Here is a 19,141-nt window from a genome sequence, read left to right on the forward strand (position 1 = left end):
AGATAAAAAACAAAACAAAAAAACCCCTCTGGAATTAGCTAGCAGCAACTGCTTCGGTGCTGCAGGGAAAAGGCTTCCCAGAGCTACATACTCCTCTGACCTCCTGCAGCCTCCGCACCGGGCTCACCGGGAGTCCCAGTTCCGGCAAGGGCGCCTCTGCCTGTGACGGAGGCCAGGGGCTCCCGGCTGGTTAGTTCAGGTCTGTCACCGACTCGGCACTCTCTGCCCCAGCGAGGAGACCGTGTGCTATGTCAGTGGTTAACGGGTGCACCTGCATTCCTCCGCAGCTGCTGGGGAAGCCGGGCGCTCAGGTGAGAGGATTCAGGAGAAGGCGAAGAGAGCCCAGGAGGGATCTGGACGGCATTTAGTTTTTTGTTTGGTTTTTTGAGACAGGGCCTCACTATGTCGTTGAGACTGACCTGGAACTCACTATGCAGCCCCGGCTGGTCTCGAACTCACAGCGATCTGGAGGGCATTTAGAAGAGGAAGACATTTAGATTATTTTATTTATTTATTTTGGTACTGGGAATCAAACTTGGGACCTTGCTCTTGTGAAGCAGGGGGCTGAACAAATGAGCTAAATCTCCGGCCCTTTCACGTGGCTTTTGGAGTGAGTCGGGGCCTAAGGACTGCGTGGCAGGCCCAGCTATGCTCCAAAGGTCCCGGGGCAGGTGAACGTGGGCCCCGCTCTTTCGTCCTTCGCCCCATCCATTCAGCAAACACAGTAGGGGCCGAACAAGGTCAGTGCCAGGAGCAAAGCTGGGTGACAGCCAGGTGTGGGGGCACAAACCTCTGATCTCACAGCTGCTACTAGAATAAAAACCCCTTGAGTCCAATCCCTACTGTTGGAGGAGAAAAACATCCTGATTTCTAGTAAAGACAAAATGGCACTAACTCACCTACAGGATTATAAGGACTTTCTAGTCAAACAGAGAAGACAGAATATGCATACAAATAACGTATCAATTAAAAGTATCCTAAATAAGGCAAAATATTTGTGTGTGGAACTGAATCCAGGGCCCTTGCACATTCCCAGCCCTTTTTATATTTAAAAAAAAAATCTTTAAAGACAGGGTCTCGCTAGGTAGTTCAGGCTGGCCTTGAACTCACTATGCAGCCCAGGCTGGTCTCAAACTCTGGGAAGTCCTCCTGCCTCAGCCTCCCCAGTGCTGGGATGACAGGCAGGCACCATGCCCAGCTTGGGCATTCTACATGGGGAGTCTGGCTCTGGAAGAGGGTGCGGGCAGTTGTGGGGCTGCAGAGATGCAGGTCCAGCCCTATTAGTGCCTGTGCGGGAGACGGGTAGGGAAAGGCTGGGGAAGGGTACGTGAGGCCTTCCGTGTGCTGTGTCCTCCATCTTCCCACCTGGCACATCCCTTCGCCAGCCTGAAGGCCAGCTGAGGAGCCGTCTCCTGGCATCGCCCTGCAATGGGCATGGCGGTACTCCACAGAGCTTATCTCTGGCAGTCAGTGCTGGGCTTGAACCCAGGGCCTTGCGGTCACCCCAATAGGCCTCAGAAACCAGAATCAATCGCACAGGAGCCTTCCGGGCCTCTCTTTCTCCCCGCACCCCGGGCCTCTCTTGCTTCACCCACTACATGGTAAGCGTTTTATTTTAGTCTTGCTATGGAATCTGGGCTGGCCTTGAACTCAGCCCCATTCTAACCTCGGCCACCCCAGGGCTGGGCCTTCAGGTGTGCTCTGTGCCCCACCACAGGGGACCTCAGATGCCAGAAAGGGGCCACAGTTCCCCTCCAGCGCAGGCGCACACACAGATGCCTGCTCCCCCCGCACCTTCACCATTAACCTCCTGGCCTAGCTTCTCCCCAGCGCGGTTCCCAGCCAGGGCCTGCAGGGCGAGGGCTTCATCTCCCACAGCTGAATCTGGGCCTGGCCCCTTCTCCATGTGGCCTTGGGACCCACACAGGCTCCACCTTCCTCATCTGTGTGTGGAAGTGAAGAGCAGGGCTGGTGATTTTCACCAGCAGCCAGGGCGACCTCAGGCTGAGCCCAGCCTGGGCAGCCATGTGGCTCAGAAAGAGGTGGGTGTGGAGGTGCATGCATCATCCCAGCACTAGGGAGGCTGAGGCTGGAGGATCGCTGTGAGTTCCAGGCCAGCCTAGGAGAGCTTGTCCGAAAACGAAACAAAACAAAACCAAAGGCCAGGGCTGGGGATTTAGCTCAGTGGTTCCACCATCTGCCTGGCCAGTGCAAGGTCCTGAATTCGATCCCCGGGTCCAAAATAGTAAACAAAAGGCCAGGGCTGCAGTCAGTGCCAAGGCCCTGGGTCTAAGCCGCAGTTCTGCACAACTAATAGTAATAATTGTCACCGCTCCTGGGAGCCAAAGCATCAGGTGGGTCCCACGGGCTGGGCTTCACGCTCCCCTCCCACAGCCTCCCGCCTGGTCTGCGCCCTCTGGGTCACCTCTGCTCCCGTTTCTCCTCCCAACTGCGCCCAACTCACCCCCTGGGCTTCCCACAGCATGGGCACCATCAGTCAATAAAGATAAATGACAAAATCATTTGTTTTATTTGTTCTTGTTACCATGAGGGCTGTCTGCAATTGCCTTGCTTCTGAAAGGCCCATTTGCATATTGCTGTGCTGAAGTCGGAAGGTGGCAGCTGGGGTTTCACTGCAATTTAAATATTAATAAAACCTCCTAAACCAAGAGCTGGCTTTTCCTTAAGCAGCCAGGCCCTTCTGCTCCTAGGGTGCTCATATAATTTAATCTTTGTCCTTTGCTTTGTGTTTGCTTAAAGGGCTGAAAGGAGTGAGCACAGGCAGCTGGTGCAACCTGAAGAGCAGCCCAGCCTAGGCCGAGCTCAGGTACCTCAGGGACGCTGTGCGCCCTGGGTTCCCAGACTGGAGCCTTGGGAGCATCAAGGGTTCCCCCCAGAGTGTCTAAGTGGCTCTAGCCAGGCCTGGGGTCTTGGATCCCCAAGTTCCCGGATGATCCTGCAAACTCCCACCCCGGGGCCTCCTTCCTGGCCGTTTTGGGAAACACTGCACTAAACTGGAAATGAGGTCAAAATTCCCATTCCAAAGCTGAGTGTGGTGGTGCATACCTGTGACCCCAGCACTCAGGAGGCTGAGGCAGGAGGATCCCTGGGAGTTCAAGGCCAGCCTTGGCTCCACGAGACCTTGTCTCAAAACAAAACCCCCAAAAGCAGTTTCCACTCTCCAAGCCGCTGTGTCTGCATTGCTCCAACCTCCATTCCTTCCAGCCCCTCCAACCACTACTGAGGTTTTCCTGATCCCCCAAGTCCCTGCCTGAGCTGGCTGTTTCCAGCTCTCCTTAATCTTCTACTTGACCAGATATTATTATTAGTGGTACCAGGGATCGAACTCAGGAATACTTGTGAGGCAGGTGGCGGCAACACTGAGCTAAACTGCCCGGCCTCCAGATTCTTTAATATCCTCCTAGTTCCAGGCAGATTTCTGGGCCGTCGCAGGACTGCGCACACCAAGCACAAGGCAGAGGCGTCAGGCGGGTGTCACAGGCAAGGCCAAGGTGGCAGCCCGGCCCCAGACTTCTCCACCCCCTCAGGGTGGCCTCCCCACCCCCACCAACGCCTCGCCCCATCACGGGGTTCATTTTGGGAACTGGGAAGTGGGGGAGCCGGAGTCTCAGCTGGAGCCCGGGGTGAAGGGCACCTTCCCGGGGCAGCCACCGCTCACAGGTACTCGGGACCAGTGACCTGGGGAAGGTGCAGGGCTCCAATTGGAGACCCTGAGGGAGTCGCAGTCGCACGGGGCCTGTTTCACGGCAGAACTGGTGACTGAAGCCTGGGCCTGACACAGTTGGCCAGATGTCCGGTTAAGGTCCGCCCTGCACTTTTCATTTAGAGACGAGGTTCAGTCGCCCAGGCCGGCCTGGATCCTCCTGCTTCAGCCTTTGGGGAACCTGCAGTTACAGGAATGTCCCACCACTCCCATAGACAGAAAACTTTTATTATTTATAGTTTTTTTGTGGTACTGGAGATCGAACTCAGGCCCTTGTGCTCGAAAGGCAGGCAGCAAAACCACTGAGCCAAATCCCTGACCCCTTTTATACTATTTTAAAAAATCAAGCCCAGTTCACACTGAACTATATCCACAGCCCATTTTATTTATTTTGGTACCCGGGATCGAACTTGGGACTCTGTGGTTGTGAGGTAGGCAGTGGAGCCACTGAGCTAAATCCCTGGCTTTACAGCCCACTTTATTTTGAGACAGGGTCTTGCTACATCACCTAGGCTGGGCTCGAACTTGTGAATGATCCACCTGCCTCAGCCTCCCATGTGCTGGGACTACAGTGTGGGTCTGGTTTAGCTGTGGAAACCCTTACCCATGAGGAACTTGAAGGTCAGGCTGATAAAAGCACGCTGCCTAGGGCTGGGATAAAACACACCCACCCAAGAGCCCTCCTGGAGCTGTGCCAGAGATGGAGCTGTTGCTGAGCACCAACCAGCCTGCCCAAGGGAGGAGTGAGAAGCCACACTGCTGTGGCCACATCTGTGACACTTTGCTATGGAAGAAACAGAAATGCAACAGGTGTTTAAACTGCTTCTGTCACCCTACAGGTAGATGGTATCCGAAAATTAAAAACTTAAAAATTAAAGGGGGGCATGGCACTGGAATGCAGCTCAGCAGAAAGGTCCTGGGTTCCACCCCCAGTGCCACAGAGGAGAGACTGAGGGGCCAGGGATACAGCCCAGTGGCACCACTCACAAGTGCAAGGTCCTGAGTTCCATTGCTGGGACAAAAAATAAAAAGAAAAGACAAGACAGAAATTCTGCAGGTCTGTATCTCAAGAACAGTCATTCTCAGCCTTGTGATGCACGCCTGTAATCCCAGCACTCAGGAGGCTGAGGCAGGAGGGTCACCCTGAGTACAAAGTCGGAATAAACCACATAGCAAGACCCCATCTCAAAAACCAAAAACATAATAGTCATTCTCGGTGGAAGCGTTTGCTACCGAGTTTATTTGCAGTGTTAACAGCACATTACAGACGTATTTTGCACAATCAGATCTAGCCTGCCCTTGCACACCAGGGCTCAGCAAGACCCAGTCCTTCCCAGAGCTGGAAACGGTTCTGGATGAGGGCTTTATGAAAACTACTTTTTCTTCCTCCAGCAAAATTACTCCTGAAGCTGTAACGTTCAGCAACAGGGAGTAAGCGGGAGGAAATTACCTCAAAGAGCAACAGCTCCCTCCTGGTGGGATCTGCCCTGGACACCGTGAGACACTCATGGCAGAGCTGAGGTTTAAGAGGGCCGGTTACACTGGGAGAGAACACACAGGCTTACTCATTTCTAATGGGGAAGCAGAGGCTCTTCGGACACTGGCTCTTGGGAAAAGAACTCTGGCTCACAGCACATCTGACAGCTTTCCGGAGGTCTCCTCTAATGAAACCGAGACCCACATTCACCTCCGTGTGTGGCTGTTTCCTTTGAGCACTGCCTGAGGACTGCCCGGTTCTAGGCCGCTCACAGGACCCCAGCTCCTCCCATGTGGCCCGATGGACAGAGGGCTGAGACAAACCCAGACAGAAAGTCTTTAAGGGACCCTCAGGGGGCCTGAAGCTCTTCTCAGGAGGGTGCGCAGCAGACATCTGGAACCAGGACTGCAGGGGGTTGGGAGAGGGGCTCCCCGTCTGGAGAGCCCAGCCCTCTCCTCTTGCTTTGCTCAGCATCGGGGATCAAACCCAGCACCTTCACACTGCGCTTCATCCTCGGCTCCTTTTCATTTTTTGAGCGTCTCACAAAGTTGCCCAGGCGGGCTGATACTTGCAATCCTCCTGCCTCAGCCTCCCTGTGATCTGGGGTGACAGGCACGTGGTAGCGACATCATGCCCGGCCAAGGCCGCTCCTGAAGTGCATCCTCAGGGTCCTGTGACCCCAGACCCATGGCCAGCTGGAGTCAGAGGGGTTTCTGGGGGCCTTGCGGGATGAGGTAGGCACCCAGCTCCTGGCGCTTGTAGAGGGCCACACTGTCCAGCACCCAGTCTCTGGTCACCACAGGCACTTGGCACAGCTGTCGGAGGGCTGGGGAGACACAGGCCCGGCAGTGTTGGCCTGGTCCCCACTTTGGGACCTGGCTGCAGGGACCCTAGTGCTGCCCCAGGAAGCTGAGGCAACGCCTGGGAGAGCCCAGCCGCGGGTAGCTGGAAAACACGGCTTCCGCTCAGGTGATGGGGGTGCCATGGGTCCGCAAGGCAACCACAGGGAAACAGCATGCTTGCTGCATGTGGCCCCATGTATAAAGCACACACTTGCGGAATTTGGCAGTGACCACCTGCACACCGCAGGGTTGTTGTGATTATTATTTTTTGCTTTGGGGTCTTGTGTTGCCCAGGCCAGCCTTGAACTCAAAATCTCCCTACCTCAGCCTCCTGAATGGCTGAGATTACAGGAACGAGTCATATGCCCGGCCTACTGAGATGTTTTATTTCCTGTGAGGAACACTCATATTTAACACTCCCCACACACATTCACAACTGGACTGCTGTACACCTGTAGCCTCAGCTTTTGAGGAGGCTGAAGCAGGAGGATCTCCTGGACTCAGGAGTTTGAGGCCAGCGTAGGCAAAGTGATGAGACACCGTCTTAGACCAAAAACCAAAACTAGCCAGGCATGGTGGTGCACACCTGTAATCCCAGCCCTTGGGAGGCTGAGGCAAGAGGATTGCTACTCTTTGAGGCCGGTCTAGGATACAGTAGGGAGTACAAGGCCAGCCTGAACTACACAGCAAGACCCTGTTTCAAAACGCCAAGGCAGGTAGGTGGACCAAAATCCAAACTACGCTCCCATGCAAAAAGGTTATGTTCAGTAATCCCTGACTTACTATGAGTCCCTTCCAGAACTGTTGTACGTAAGTCAATTCATTCATACCCAACACTGCACACCTGTAGACACTGATGATGCCAATGTTGCCAGGTGGGGACTCATCCTATTACCCTTATGGTACCAAGCAGTAAAGTATGTTGCAAGGTCCTCACCTGCTCACTTAGACGCCCCCCCAAGACCCGGCGCCCCAGGAGACGAAGGCACCTTACCAAGGAAGCCCGCGTCCTCTGTCCAGGCCTCCGGCTGCATGACCACGACCGGCTGAGCTCCCTGCAGTCCGGGAGGAGAGGGCATCGCAGTGTCAGAGCAGGACTTTGGCAGCAGGGAGGCCCTGCCCGCTGCTCTCAGGGGTCCCCGTGCCCCCACCCCCCTCACTTACAGCACCGACGGGCAGCGCCGAGAGCTCCCTGACCACGGAGGCCCCGCACAGCCGCAGCATCCACTCGAGCTGATCTGCAGGGCGACAACCAGCCATCGTCACCCGGGGCCCGGAGGCCTCAGTCATGGCCACTTCTGTGCCACACTCAGGGCTGTCAGTGCCCACGGGGCTGCTGGGTAGCCAAGTTTCCCAGTCTTTCAAACCCTGCAGGGTGATGGGAACCTCGGCCCGCACTGCAAAGCGAACACCAGGAGATGGAGGGGGTTCCACCGTGGAGAGAAACACATATTGCCCTGGTCAGGACCCTGGCGCAGCAGTGGGCAAAGGGCACAGCCTGCGCTGGGCCCACACCCGCAGAGGAAGAAAATCAGGGGGCCTGCAGGTCTGCCATAGTGGTGCCCACCTTAAGTCCTTGTGACTGAGAGGCTGAGGCAGGAGGATCACAAGTTTGAACTCAGCAAATTAGCAAGTCTCAAAAAGAGGTGGGGATGGAGCTCAGTGTGAAAGTCCTAGGTTCAAACCCAGGAGGGAGGAGGAGGGCGAGGGGGCGGGGGGACAGGAAAGGAAGGGGGAAAGGAGAGAAGTGTCCTGTTTGCACCTAAAGAATCAGCACACTGGCTTGATTTGGGGTTGCTGAAGGGCTTCCCACTCTTTTTTTTTTTTTGGTCTTAAGGATCAAACTCAGGACCCTGTGAGGCAGGGCCACTGAGCTAAATCCCCAGCCGTGCCTTTTTTTCTTCTTGTTTTGTTTTTTTTTTGGGTACTGGGGATTGAACTCGGGACCTTGTGCTTGCAAAGCAAGTGGAAGCACCACTGAGCTAAACTCCCAGCCCTCTTTTTTCTTTTTGAGCTGGGGTCTCGCTGTATAATTCAGGCTGACACTGAACTAACAGTGATCCTCCTGCCTCAGCCTCCCGGGGGCTGGGATGACAGGTGTGCACCATCAAGCCCGCCTCCTAGCTGACCAAAATGAGGTTCACTCACTCACACCTCCAAAAGGAGGCCTATGAGAGACCCTGGTTTTTCCCTACACCGAAGCACAGAAACAGAGACACCCTCGAGTGGCACTTGGAAACTTCATGAAATTCCAACTGGTCACCAGTTAGGGAGGGAGCAGAGTTCTGCAGCCAGGCCTCTTGCTGTCACCCATTTACACACACACAGCTGCCTGGCTCCCTGGGGCCAGGGCCCGAGGTCTCAGTGGAGGTGGGGCACAGACAGAGGTGAATCTCTGCACACAGGGTACTCGGGACCTGACCCCAGGCTGAGCCCCTGCAGCTCTCACGGTAATGCATGCCACTGCTGTCAGGCTGAATTAGGTTCCTGCTGGGAGCCTCCCCCACTCCAGCCCCGGTGCCCCAACCCACAGACAGAGCCCAGCAGCTGCACTCGCCTCACACAATGGAGGACACGGGAGCCACAGCTCTTCTCTGACACTGAGAAACCTGCAGGTCTTTTCCCCAGCTTGTCCTCCGGCCCACTCCTTAGTCCGATGGCGCTAACTGGAGCTGACTCAACCCTACTCTCCACTGCCTCCTGTTTACTTGTGACCCTCCTGTTTCAGCCTCGGGGCCATGTCACCTGCCAGGCTTGCTGCCCTGCTTAGAGCAGGTCACAAGGCCTGGAGGATGACACTTTGGCGCCACCTCCTCTGGAGCGTGGGAACCGAACAAGCCTTGGCACCGCCCCGCCCGAGCCTGTACCTGTGGGCATGTTGGTGAAGGGCCCGCAGCAACAGACGTCCAGGCCTCCGAAGATCTGCAGGGAGGGGGTGGGACAGGGGACGGAGAGCAGTAGTTATGAGCGGGGGCTCAGAGAAGACCATTTCTTCCCACACCTCAGCCGGCGTCCAGGATGGTGATGGCTCACGGGCTTCTGAGTGCGCCCACATGTGACACGCACAGTGGCTTCCATCACTCGGGGGTGCCCCAGCTGGTCCAGGACTCTCCTCACTGATTTACAGGCGATTGTCACATCTTGTCAGGAGCAAGAGGAAAAGTCCTGGCCCTTCTGCTTCCTGAGAGATCAGGAAAGCCAAGGCCACTGGCGGAAGCAGCCGCTATCGGACGGAAGGGGCCTAAGCTGAGTCTGAAACCTGAGTGTGGCTCCTGGAGACGCAGGCCTGGGGCACCTCGAGTGCCCGGGAACCTTCCAATGCCAGAGAGGCCCTGGATCTGCCCAGGCAAGCTGAGGGCACCAGAAACATGGGCTTCCTGCTTGACTCTGAAGCTGAACTGTGTGACTGGTGGCACCTGGGCTGGGTGTAGACTCACGCGGATGTCTGTACCAGGCCTCAGGACTCGGGCCACTGAGGGCGCCAGGGCGGGAGAACAGCGACTGCCAGTGTGCGACCCCGGGAATCCCAGAAGGGATGGGTGTTTTTCTTTAAGTCAGGAGTCTCACGATGCTGCCCAGGCTGGTCGCCACCTTTTTTTTCTTTTAATTTTATTTTTTGTACTGGGGATTAAACTCGGTCCCTTGTGCTTGCAAGGCAGGCATCGGCACCACTGAGCCAAATCCCTGGCCCATGGGTTACCAACTTTTGGGCTCAGCTTCTGAGTAGCTGGGACTACAAGCATGTGGCACCGAGCCCGGATGGACAGACTTTCCGAGTGACTCTGGGCAACTCTCCAGGGCCTCACCGCCTCCCCACTCCACTAACACAAGAGCGCCTATGGCGAGGACTGACCTGCCGCCAAGGGACTGTGGCACACAGGTGGCCTTACAGGAAGTGGAAGCCCTGCAGACCCCAAAAGCCAGAGGACAGAGCAAAGCTGGCAGGGTGAGCCGGTCTCATCCTGTCCCAGCGCGCTGACAGGCCTGACTCCTGGTGAACCCAGACGCTGCTCCCATAGAGCTCGCTGGGCAAAGGGGGAGCAGAGGAGGACGAACACTTCTCGTGACTCGGTTACTTGACAGGCTCGGAGGGGAAAGGCTGACCCAAGGTTCAGATCTCCAGGCTCAATGTGAGATCACCTTCCAAAGCAGTTTTCCTGACCGGATGTGGTGCTGCGCAGCTGTAATCCCAGCACCTGGGAGGCTGAAGCAGGAGGATCGCCAAGAGTTTGAGGCCAGCCTGGGTGCAGTGAGCTCAAGGCCAGCCTGGACTGCACAGCAAGACCTCAAAAAACCAAACCAAACCAACCAAAAGTCAAAATCCCAAAATAAATAAACCAAAGCAGTTTCCTTGGAAGTCACCTCTGCTAGGTCAGGAGGTGCTCTGCAGAGGGCATGTGGAAACGCCCACCGAACACCTGAAAAAGGAGGAACGCAGACAACCAGGAACTCCAGCCTGCCGCAGGCGGAGATCGCACAGCAGGTTTTGGGCGTCACATGGGTTTCTCACGAGAAAGATGCTGTTCTGGTCACATCACTGAGAAAGGCTGTGGAGGCTCCCCGGGGCTCGCTCGCATAGTTGTAGGAAACCCACTGGTGTCCCTACGATGCCTTGGTGACCGTTCTCAGAAACCCAGTACGGTTGAGACTTTCAACCCGGAGCGAACCGCCTGGGCTCGACTCCTAGTTCCATTACTCGCTCACTGTGTGACCCTGGGCATCACACTCACCCTCTCTGGGCCTCAATCTTACAAGGGGGAACAATGATGCAGGCATGGTGGTACCTTCCTGTGTCCCAGAACTTGGGAGGCTGAGGCAGGAGGGCTGCAGATCAAGGCCAGACTGAGCTATATAATATTAACACTTCATGGAGTTGTAAAGTGGTTAAAACGTTGATCATTTAGAGCACTCATGGGCATGTAGTATATATTATGTAAATCTTAGCTATTGTCAGGCAAGGTGGCGAACATTTGTAATCTCAGCACTTGGGAGGCTGAGGCAGGAGGATCGCTGTGAGTTCAAGATCAGCCTGGGCTACATAGTGAGCTCCAGGTCAGTCTCAACTACATAGTGAGACTCTGTCTCAAAACAAAACAAAACAAAGCTATGGTTGATTTTAATTTTTGGCACTGGGTTTGAACTGCAACCACTAGCTCTACCACTGGCTCACATCCTTAGTCCTTTGTATCTTATTTTGAAACCAGATCTTGTTAATTTACCTAAATTGGCCCCCTGTTTGAGCCTCCTGCCTCAGCCTCTTGAGGAGCGGCATCACAGGTGCGCCCGGGCCTGGATGAAGGCTGATGCCGCATGATCTCCTGCTCTCTGCTGCTCCACAGCTGTGTACTCTCATTACGCTGCTTTCGAGAGACACGGTGAGCTGCAGAGCCGGGCCGACAGATGCATACCTGGGTCTAAATCTCACACTGGAACCCGGGTCACCAGCCATGCTAAGCCCGAGTCCTGTCGCTGGAAAGGACACTGCTCACCTTCTGGTCCCGGGATTCCCTCGCGCGCTTCGGACTTTGGTGGTTTCTTCCATTGACCACATCTCCTCTGACTTCAAAATCACGCTGAAAGAAATCAGGCCAAAACCCTGATCAGGTGAGAGAAGCCCCCGCAGCAGCGGTGGATGTGACCAAGAACAAGGAAGGAAGTAACCACGACGGGTCCTTTCTTTCAGAGGCCTGGGAGAAGGAGCAGGACCGGCGACGGGGCCCACACGGCTGAATCCCACCCGTCTCCGCCCCACTCAGGTGGGGCTGCTCGTGCTGCGCTGCTGCACACGTCCCTGGAGGTGCCCGGGTCCCAGTAACCGCACAGCAGCAGCTGAGGGAAGCAGGGGTTTTCAGACTGCCACGAGACAGTTTGAGAAAAGATGCGGTTACTACACAGAACAGGCTTTGCATCATCACCGTATGGACTGGCGAAGAAAGACAAGATGAAGAACGGGGTTGGGGAGTTAAAACTTTTAGGGAGAAATTAGGGAAGCAAGCTCAGATACGTCTGACTGGAAACGTCAAGACCATAACCATCAGCCGTGACCGAGGGACAGGACACCTGACCTTTCCCAGTCTCACGGAAGGGGAGAGTCCAGCGACAGATCTACCACCTGCACGAGATGACTCTGGTCACCCGCCAGCTGCTGTACGTCACTTGCCTGCCCTGCTTCTGGCCTTCCAGTCCCAAGCTGCCCCTCGCTCAGCCTGCACACCTGGTCCATACTCCTGCACTGTGCAGGCACAGGCACAGGCCCAGTCCGGGGAACGCCGGCTGAAGTCCGCCTATGCACAGGTCCTGGCAAGCTTTTCTGACCACCACTTGCCCGCTGTGACCGGAGGAATAAATCCAAGCTCCTTGTTGAGCTTCCAACAAATCTTCCTTATCTGGGATCTTCTCCTGCCCTGGTCTGACTGCTGCCCCCTGCACATAACTCACCAATTACTGCTCCACAGCGGCACTGGTCTGATTTCTTTAATAGCCAAACTCACTCCCACCTGAGACCTTATGTCTTTTGTTCTGAGTTGTTCCCTAACTCCTACCTGGGGCTAAACTCAGCGTGTTCCAATAGCTGCATCCTCAATCCTTTCTTTTTTTTTTTTGAGATGCTCTCCAAGAGTCACTAAATTGACTGGGCTAGCTTGTGATCCTCCTGCCTCAGCCTCCCACAGTGCTGGGATTATGGGTGTGTGCTGTCACACTGTCTTGTTCTTTACATTGTTAAGGAAATTATTTTTTGTCATTTAAGACTCAGCTCAACCTTTCAGAACCACCCTCCCTAACCCCCAACTGAAGCAACCCCGCCTGTCCGTGGCCCACAAGCCCCCTGCTCTGCAGAGCTCTTGTCAGTACCGTGCGCACATCTCCGTGGCACCCCTGCCACACTGGCTCCAGCACGCAGTTGCTCAGTGGCTTTCCTAGGACTGGCACATAGCAGTCTCTCAACAAATGGCCACTTCATCAAATTTAAGCTGAAAAGGGCATTTGATAAATTACAAAACACTAATAGTATGTCACAGTTCAAAACTGCTTTCCCTACTTTTGTTTGGCCTGATCTAGTGTCATCAGCCGCTCAGCCGTTCTAAAATTATCCTCCGCCCACACTTTATCTTGTTTATCTCTCCCTTATCTCAGTACCACGAAGGAATCTGGTCTCTTAACAGAGACATCTGCATAGTGACTTGGTCTTTGTGTCAAGGGTGAAGAGCCCCTTGCCTCCAGCTTTTCCGCACACCTGAGATGGGGTCTTGTCTGTTGTCCCTATGAATCTTTGTTTTATGAACAGCCCCCGCCCCGGAGTGTTACTTGGGAACCCACAACGAAGAGGATGTGGCACCTGGTGGCTCTCGAGTAGCCCAATGTCGAGGGGAACTCATGGAAGGGAGCAGGCCGGCCACGTGTGACGTTGGTGCAAGGTGCCAAGTGTCTGCTTAGTTTGTCACACCCAGTACCCACCTCATCCAGCATCCTCCTCTCCTTCATCGACTGGGTCACCCCTAGAGAGACCACAGAAGAGCCAGTCACCAAGAGCAAGGGGATGTGCACCAGAGGGCAGGGCAGGGCAGGGCAGGGCAGGGCGCTCGCCACCTGGAAGCCGAGCTCTGCACCGAGGCAGTGGCCACTTCCTCCCGGAGACCCAGGGTCCTCGCTCTCTGCTGCCCATGGCTCTGCCTGCGATCGTAAGTCCCCATCCCCACACTAACGCTGCTAGGGCGCATGAGGCAGTTAGTTATGAAAGTAATCCACCTTCTCAACATCAGCTTCTGTGAACAATGTGATATGCATTAAAGATAAAGCCAATTCTATGTCACCACTAAAGACCTCTGGGTAACTGAGACTCAGCATCAGCAGAAGCCCGAGGTGTTAAACTGTTAGGTGTAAAAATGCAATTCTGAGGTGTTGGAGAGGAGGGGAGAAAGCGTACTGCACTTACAGAAATAGCTAACCACCCATTTTCCTCCTGCAATTCCCAGGAAATATTTCAGTGTCCGTTCGCATACGAACTCAGCATCTGTGGAGTGAAAAATACACGAACAGATTAGAAGAAAACAAAATTGGAAAGCGATGCTCAAGGAGGCTGAATGCAGTGTCACAGCCTTTCTTCCAGCACCCACGTGGCCGGATGACGCCCAGCCCCGCTGTCGGAGGCAGAGGCTGGAGCTACCGACATAGAGCCGCACTGCGGCTCTCCGGATGCCCAGAGGGGCCGGAGCCAAGGTGATGAGGCCACAGGCAGCTAAGAAGCCGGTGTCGCGTTCAAGGGGACGGCCCATGCCACAGCCCACGCTGCTGAGGAGGCTCAGCCTGCTGAAGAAGACCCCAAACCCTGACCCGATGACCTGACCAACTTCCACCCACAGAACTCCTGCTCCTGCCCATCCTTGAAGATGCACTATTTCCCTCTCTTTCCCACACGCGGCTGCATCAGAGCCCAGCTGCAGAGTCCCTTCTGCTAATTCTCTCGTGTTTCAGAGGCCCTCTGAAGACCCAAACACAGAACAGACCATTTGGTCTTCAAGAGGAGAATGTGCTTAACTAAACCCTCAACAGAGGCGGAGACTCTCATCACCAACCCACCAAAACATACGAAGCTTTCTGTTTAAACACTACAAAAGCCAACTTAATAATATGCTTCAAACTTAGAAATTTCAGCTCATTTGCAGTTCAGAAGTAGTGAATGTCGTACTGCCTTTAGAGTTTAATTTGCATTTTCAAGCTTTCTTTTCACCTTTCATCAGCTTTGATTCAAACCTATAACTTAAAATATACTTGAATTCAAGGACATTTTCTCCGTGGTAATCAGTTTGCGGTCCCTTGCTCTGGCACTGGTTGCAGGAGTATCACCCTCTGACCCTGTGGTCCAACTTACATGCCGTGGAGGCGGAGTTGGGGGGCTATACCCCAGGCTCAAGCCCACCATGCTGTGAGCAGAATCACAGGAGTCCCCAGAGTGGCTGCCACTGGCCCCGACCCGTCCAGGAAGCTCTTGGTTTACCTGTCTTCATGACCACGTGGGTGGTCTCCTCTGTCATCAGATGGGTCAACCCAATGTGGTGTTTTTTGGCAAACTTCTGCACGAGCACCTGAAATCACATCCGATATTGCATTATAATAAGCAACAGCTTAGAGCAGTGGTGGCGAACCTGTGGCACGTGAGCCAGAGCGGGCTGTTTGTTGTCACTGAAAGCTCTGAAAGGTTCACCATCACTGGCTAAGAGCATGACTTGTCCTAACTTCGGGGCTCTATGTTTTGCAGATAAGGTACATCATTTTTATTAAGACTTGCTTAAAGTCTCAAAATGAATAACCTAACAAAAGCGCTGAACGAGGGCCGGGGATTTACCTCAGTGGTGCCCACACCTGCCTCGCAAGCGCAAGGTCCCAGGAAGTGCTGAACGAATCCAAGGAGGACACCTAAATATTCAAAATACTCCTTTTGTCTTTAATAGCAGATATCACTTCATTCCCGAAGACGGTTTCTTTGCAGCCACGCTCTACTATAACTTAGGCTTTCAGCCTACACTCAAGAGCTGAGAGCTACCTTGTCTGTACAGAAAGTTAATGCTAAAAGGGGAAAAAAAAGTCATGTGCCTTAAAAACCAAGATGCAAGTCTCAGCTGTGTAACATTCAAGTGAAGATGCTTCTGAAGTCAGTGCCCAGGGCTGGGGATTCAGGTGAGTGGTGCATTCCACCGCCTGCCTCAGAAGCATGAGGAACTGAGTTAGATCCCCAGTACCAAAAATAAATAAAGTCAGTGCCCAACTTTTTTTTTTTTGAGATAGGGTCTCATTATGCAATTCAGGCTGGCCTCGAACTCACAAGTGATCCTCCTGCCTCAGCTTCCTGAGTGCTGAGATCACAGCCACCACGCCCGGCTCCCAAACTATCCACTCTGCCTCCAGAAGAAGGGCTGCACAGATGTCCGCTCCCAGCGAAATCTTGAGCTCTCTAGCTATTATCCATCAGCTGAATATAAAAACCCATAGGTGACAGAAGAAACGGACCAGGTCTGTTCTGAGCAGGGCCATACAGCTACTAGCTCCTGTTTGGTGGGAACTCTGTTTCTGGGGCCCTGGTTTCCACCACGATACCTCACCGGTGGTCTGGGTTTCGTGACACCAGTACCGCACCACAGGTCAGATGTGGGGCCCCAGAACAGCAGCGGGGAGAAGCTGAGGATGCCCCCTTGCCTCCCTGGGCCAGATCATTGGCAATTCCAAGCTGACTCACTGCTGAAATCTCAGGCTGGAAACTGCAGTTAGAAAAGCAACTGCTGAAAAGATCATCTTAGTGAGGGCATCAGAATTAATCATGTGTAACATAGTCCATCACTTTCATCATAAATTTACACACTTCAGTAGCCCTGAATAGAGCCCAGTCTTCCTCTCGGGTTAAAGACCACACGCAGGGCAGGGGATTTAGCTCAGTGCTTCCTCCGACTGCTTCATAAGCACAAGGACCCAAGTTCGATATTTGGTACCCCCCTAAATAAATAAATAAACAAACAAACAAATAAATCAATAAAAGACCACATGCAGCCAAGCCGCTTGCAGTCTAACCTGCAGCTCAGAATGGCCCAAGGGAGGAAAAAGGAGGCCACCTCGGCCACCTCTGAAAAACCAAGCTCACAAACCCAGCAGGAAGGAAAACCAATGTTCAATGCTTCTCCAGGAAACCCAGCTGTGAGGCAGGTGGCGGCCCAGGCCCAGGCTGTGGGGTGAGGACAGCAGCCATGGCCTCCCTGCGATCTTCCTGGCCAGGCCACAGAGAAGGTGACGCTGAGTCACTGCCCACATGAGGCCGGGCTGAGAAGCCGGCCTCAGCCAGGAGATGTGCTCCAGAACAGCTACGGCCCTCAGGTGTGACAAGTAACCCCGCTCACGGGTCAGCTCCCAGTCTGGTGCGCCACCATGCTTTGAAGAAACAGGCCCCATCACTTCATTACAAGGTGACATCCGCAGCTAGACGAGGCCCGGAGAACCGGCGGACGCAGGGAGTGTGTAAGCACCCTCAGGAGAAAGAGGGCCTCCGTGGATTGAACACGGCATCCTCCACCCTGCCAAACAATTCCCATTCCTGGCACAAAGGCCCGAGGAGATGCCAAGGGATGCCACGGGCGGCAGCGACAGGGCTGGCTATCCCGCAGCTGTCTCGAAGCCAGGGTGAAGCCCAACACACTGAGGAGAGTACTGTCTGGCAGCGCGTCCGGAAGCAGACACTCCATTGGGAACTGAGGAGGAGGAACCCAGCTTTGGTTTTATCAGTAGAGAAAAAGAAGATTCTAATTATAACTCAAAAGCTTTATGCCTATGCCAAAGTTACCTCTTCTGCTAATATTCATCCCAAGCATATACACTAAACCTCATTCTCACGCCTTATTTGGATGCGAATTTTCAGCAGCTAGGACCGGAAATGAAATGAGGGGGCAGAGCCATGCACCACACTCACTGACTGCTTGGTAGTCAGGCCTGACAGCACCATGGAGAGCCTCCTCCTACGGCCCCCTCTTGCCGAGGATAAGGGTCTGGGCTTCCCCCTGCTCACAGCGTCCTCCCGCGGAGCAGACCTGGCAGGGTCATCAGTCTGAGCAGTGGTGGGGCTCCGGGCAGGTCCTGCAACTCAGAATTGGGACAAGGTCAATGCCACGGGCTCTGTCCAGGGTCATCTGAGAAGAGGCTGGCTCTGGAGGCCAGCTTGGGGTGCCCAGTGCCGGGAACACAAGTTTACCTTCCAACAAGGACACTGTAGCGTCCAGGCGGGTAGGGAAGAAATGGGCACAAAGTGCACTGCGGGCAGAGGTGCAGCAGCTCAACTCCTCCAAGTACCACACGTGTGGCCTCACGGAGCACAAGCCCTAACCTGTGTCTGCGCTCCCAGTCAAGTTTTAACTTCAGAAATGCGTGCTAAGGAATAATGCAAAAGTTCAGCCATGTTCACTGCAACAGCTAATAGTATGATTTAAGAAATGACCTAGGTTGCTGGTGTGGTGGCGCACGCCTGCAATCCCAGCACTCGAGAGAGGCTGAGGCAGGAGGATCGCTGTGAGTTCAAGACCAGCCCGGGCTACACAGTTAATTCAGGTCAGTCTCAACGACATAGTGAGACAAACCAAAAAAAAAAAAAAGAGAGAGAGAAATGACCTAGGTATCCAATGTGATTAAACTCCCAAACATCTATTCCAACAGCATACCTTTCTCCTGCTAAAAAAATTCTTTCTATGTAGTTCAGATTGGCCTTGAACTTGTGGCGATCCCCCTGCCTCAGCCTCCTGCACACTGGGGTTACAGGTGTGTGCCACGATGCCCAGTTATTTTATTTTTATTGATTGATTGAGACAGGGTCTCATTACATTGCCAGGCTGGGCTTAAGCTCCTGAGCTTGAACCGTTCTCCTGCCTCAGCCTCCCAAGTGCTGGGATGATAGGTGTGCGCCACCGTGCCCGGCTTAACCCTCATTTCTAATTTCCTGCAAGGCTGGAGAAAGACTGAAAATTATGACTCTTTTTGTTTCCCTCTATGATGACGCCATTCCCTTTTCTAGCTCATAAATCATCAGATATGATCACCAAATTGAGAACAGCAAGGACACTGCCCTGAAACACTGGGGGCAGTCACTCCATTAGGGAGCAAGCTTCTCATTAGAGGCCCCTGAAACGCCCCAAGGGACACAGCCACATGCTGCATTCAATGCCAGAGAGCCTTTTAGGATAAGGTGCTTTCGAGGATTAATTAAAAACTTACTTTCTTGATTAAAAGTTTGATTTACAAGCTATAAAATATTCCATTCATCAAAAGTGACTCGATGTATAAAACAGTCATTTGTATTAATTTACTGAAGGAAGAGCTTGCTGTGGATTTGACTTTTCAACGAAGGACGGGCCTAAAACTTTATTCTAGGGCCTTAGAACACTTTTCTGACAGTGGATGTAAAATATTTAGACTATCAAGACTTTCCCAGCCTCAAAACTCAAAATAGAGGGCCAGCAATGTAGCTCAGTGGTGCTGAGCCTGCCTGGCAAGCTCAAAGTCCTAAATTTGATCCCCAGTACCAAAACCAAAACAATACACACACACACACACACACACACACACACACAC

The 19,141-nt window shown here is 53.7% G+C and overlaps 1 protein-coding gene across 10 annotated transcripts in view; it reads right to left on the bottom strand.

Moving 5' to 3' along the window:
• Window positions 1-5,731: 5,731 nt before the first annotated feature.
• Brca1 (BRCA1 DNA repair associated) overlaps window positions 5,732-19,141 on the bottom strand; it is a 49,287-nt gene continuing 35,877 nt past the window's right edge. For 8 of the 10 annotated variants that reach the window (XM_010642988.3, XM_010642990.3, XM_010642994.3 and 5 more), the window contains 9 exons: window positions 17,493-17,656; window positions 15,039-15,126; window positions 13,977-14,054; window positions 13,380-13,539; window positions 11,533-11,616; window positions 8,911-8,965; window positions 7,208-7,281; window positions 7,038-7,098; window positions 5,907-6,027 (listed from right to left, as the gene is read on the bottom strand). In XM_010642988.3, coding sequence (XP_010641290.1) covers window positions 5,995-6,027; window positions 7,038-7,098; window positions 7,208-7,281; window positions 8,911-8,965; window positions 11,533-11,616; window positions 13,380-13,539; window positions 13,977-14,054; window positions 15,039-15,126; window positions 17,493-17,656 — 797 coding nt within the window. In that variant the 3' untranslated portion in view covers window positions 5,907-5,994. Of the gene's footprint in view, window positions 6,028-7,037; window positions 7,099-7,207; window positions 7,282-8,910; window positions 8,966-11,532; window positions 11,617-13,379; window positions 13,540-13,976; window positions 14,055-15,038; window positions 15,127-17,492; window positions 17,657-19,141 lie in introns of all 10 variants that reach the window. The other 2 variants (XM_010642996.3, XM_010642993.3) reach the window with 1 other exon arrangement.

The sequence above is a fragment of the Fukomys damarensis genome, unplaced genomic scaffold (assembly GCF_012274545.1).
Source record: "Fukomys damarensis isolate Sample0158 unplaced genomic scaffold, DMR_v1.0_HiC HiC_scaffold_13, whole genome shotgun sequence".
Lineage (NCBI taxonomy): Eukaryota > Metazoa > Chordata > Mammalia > Rodentia > Bathyergidae > Fukomys > Fukomys damarensis.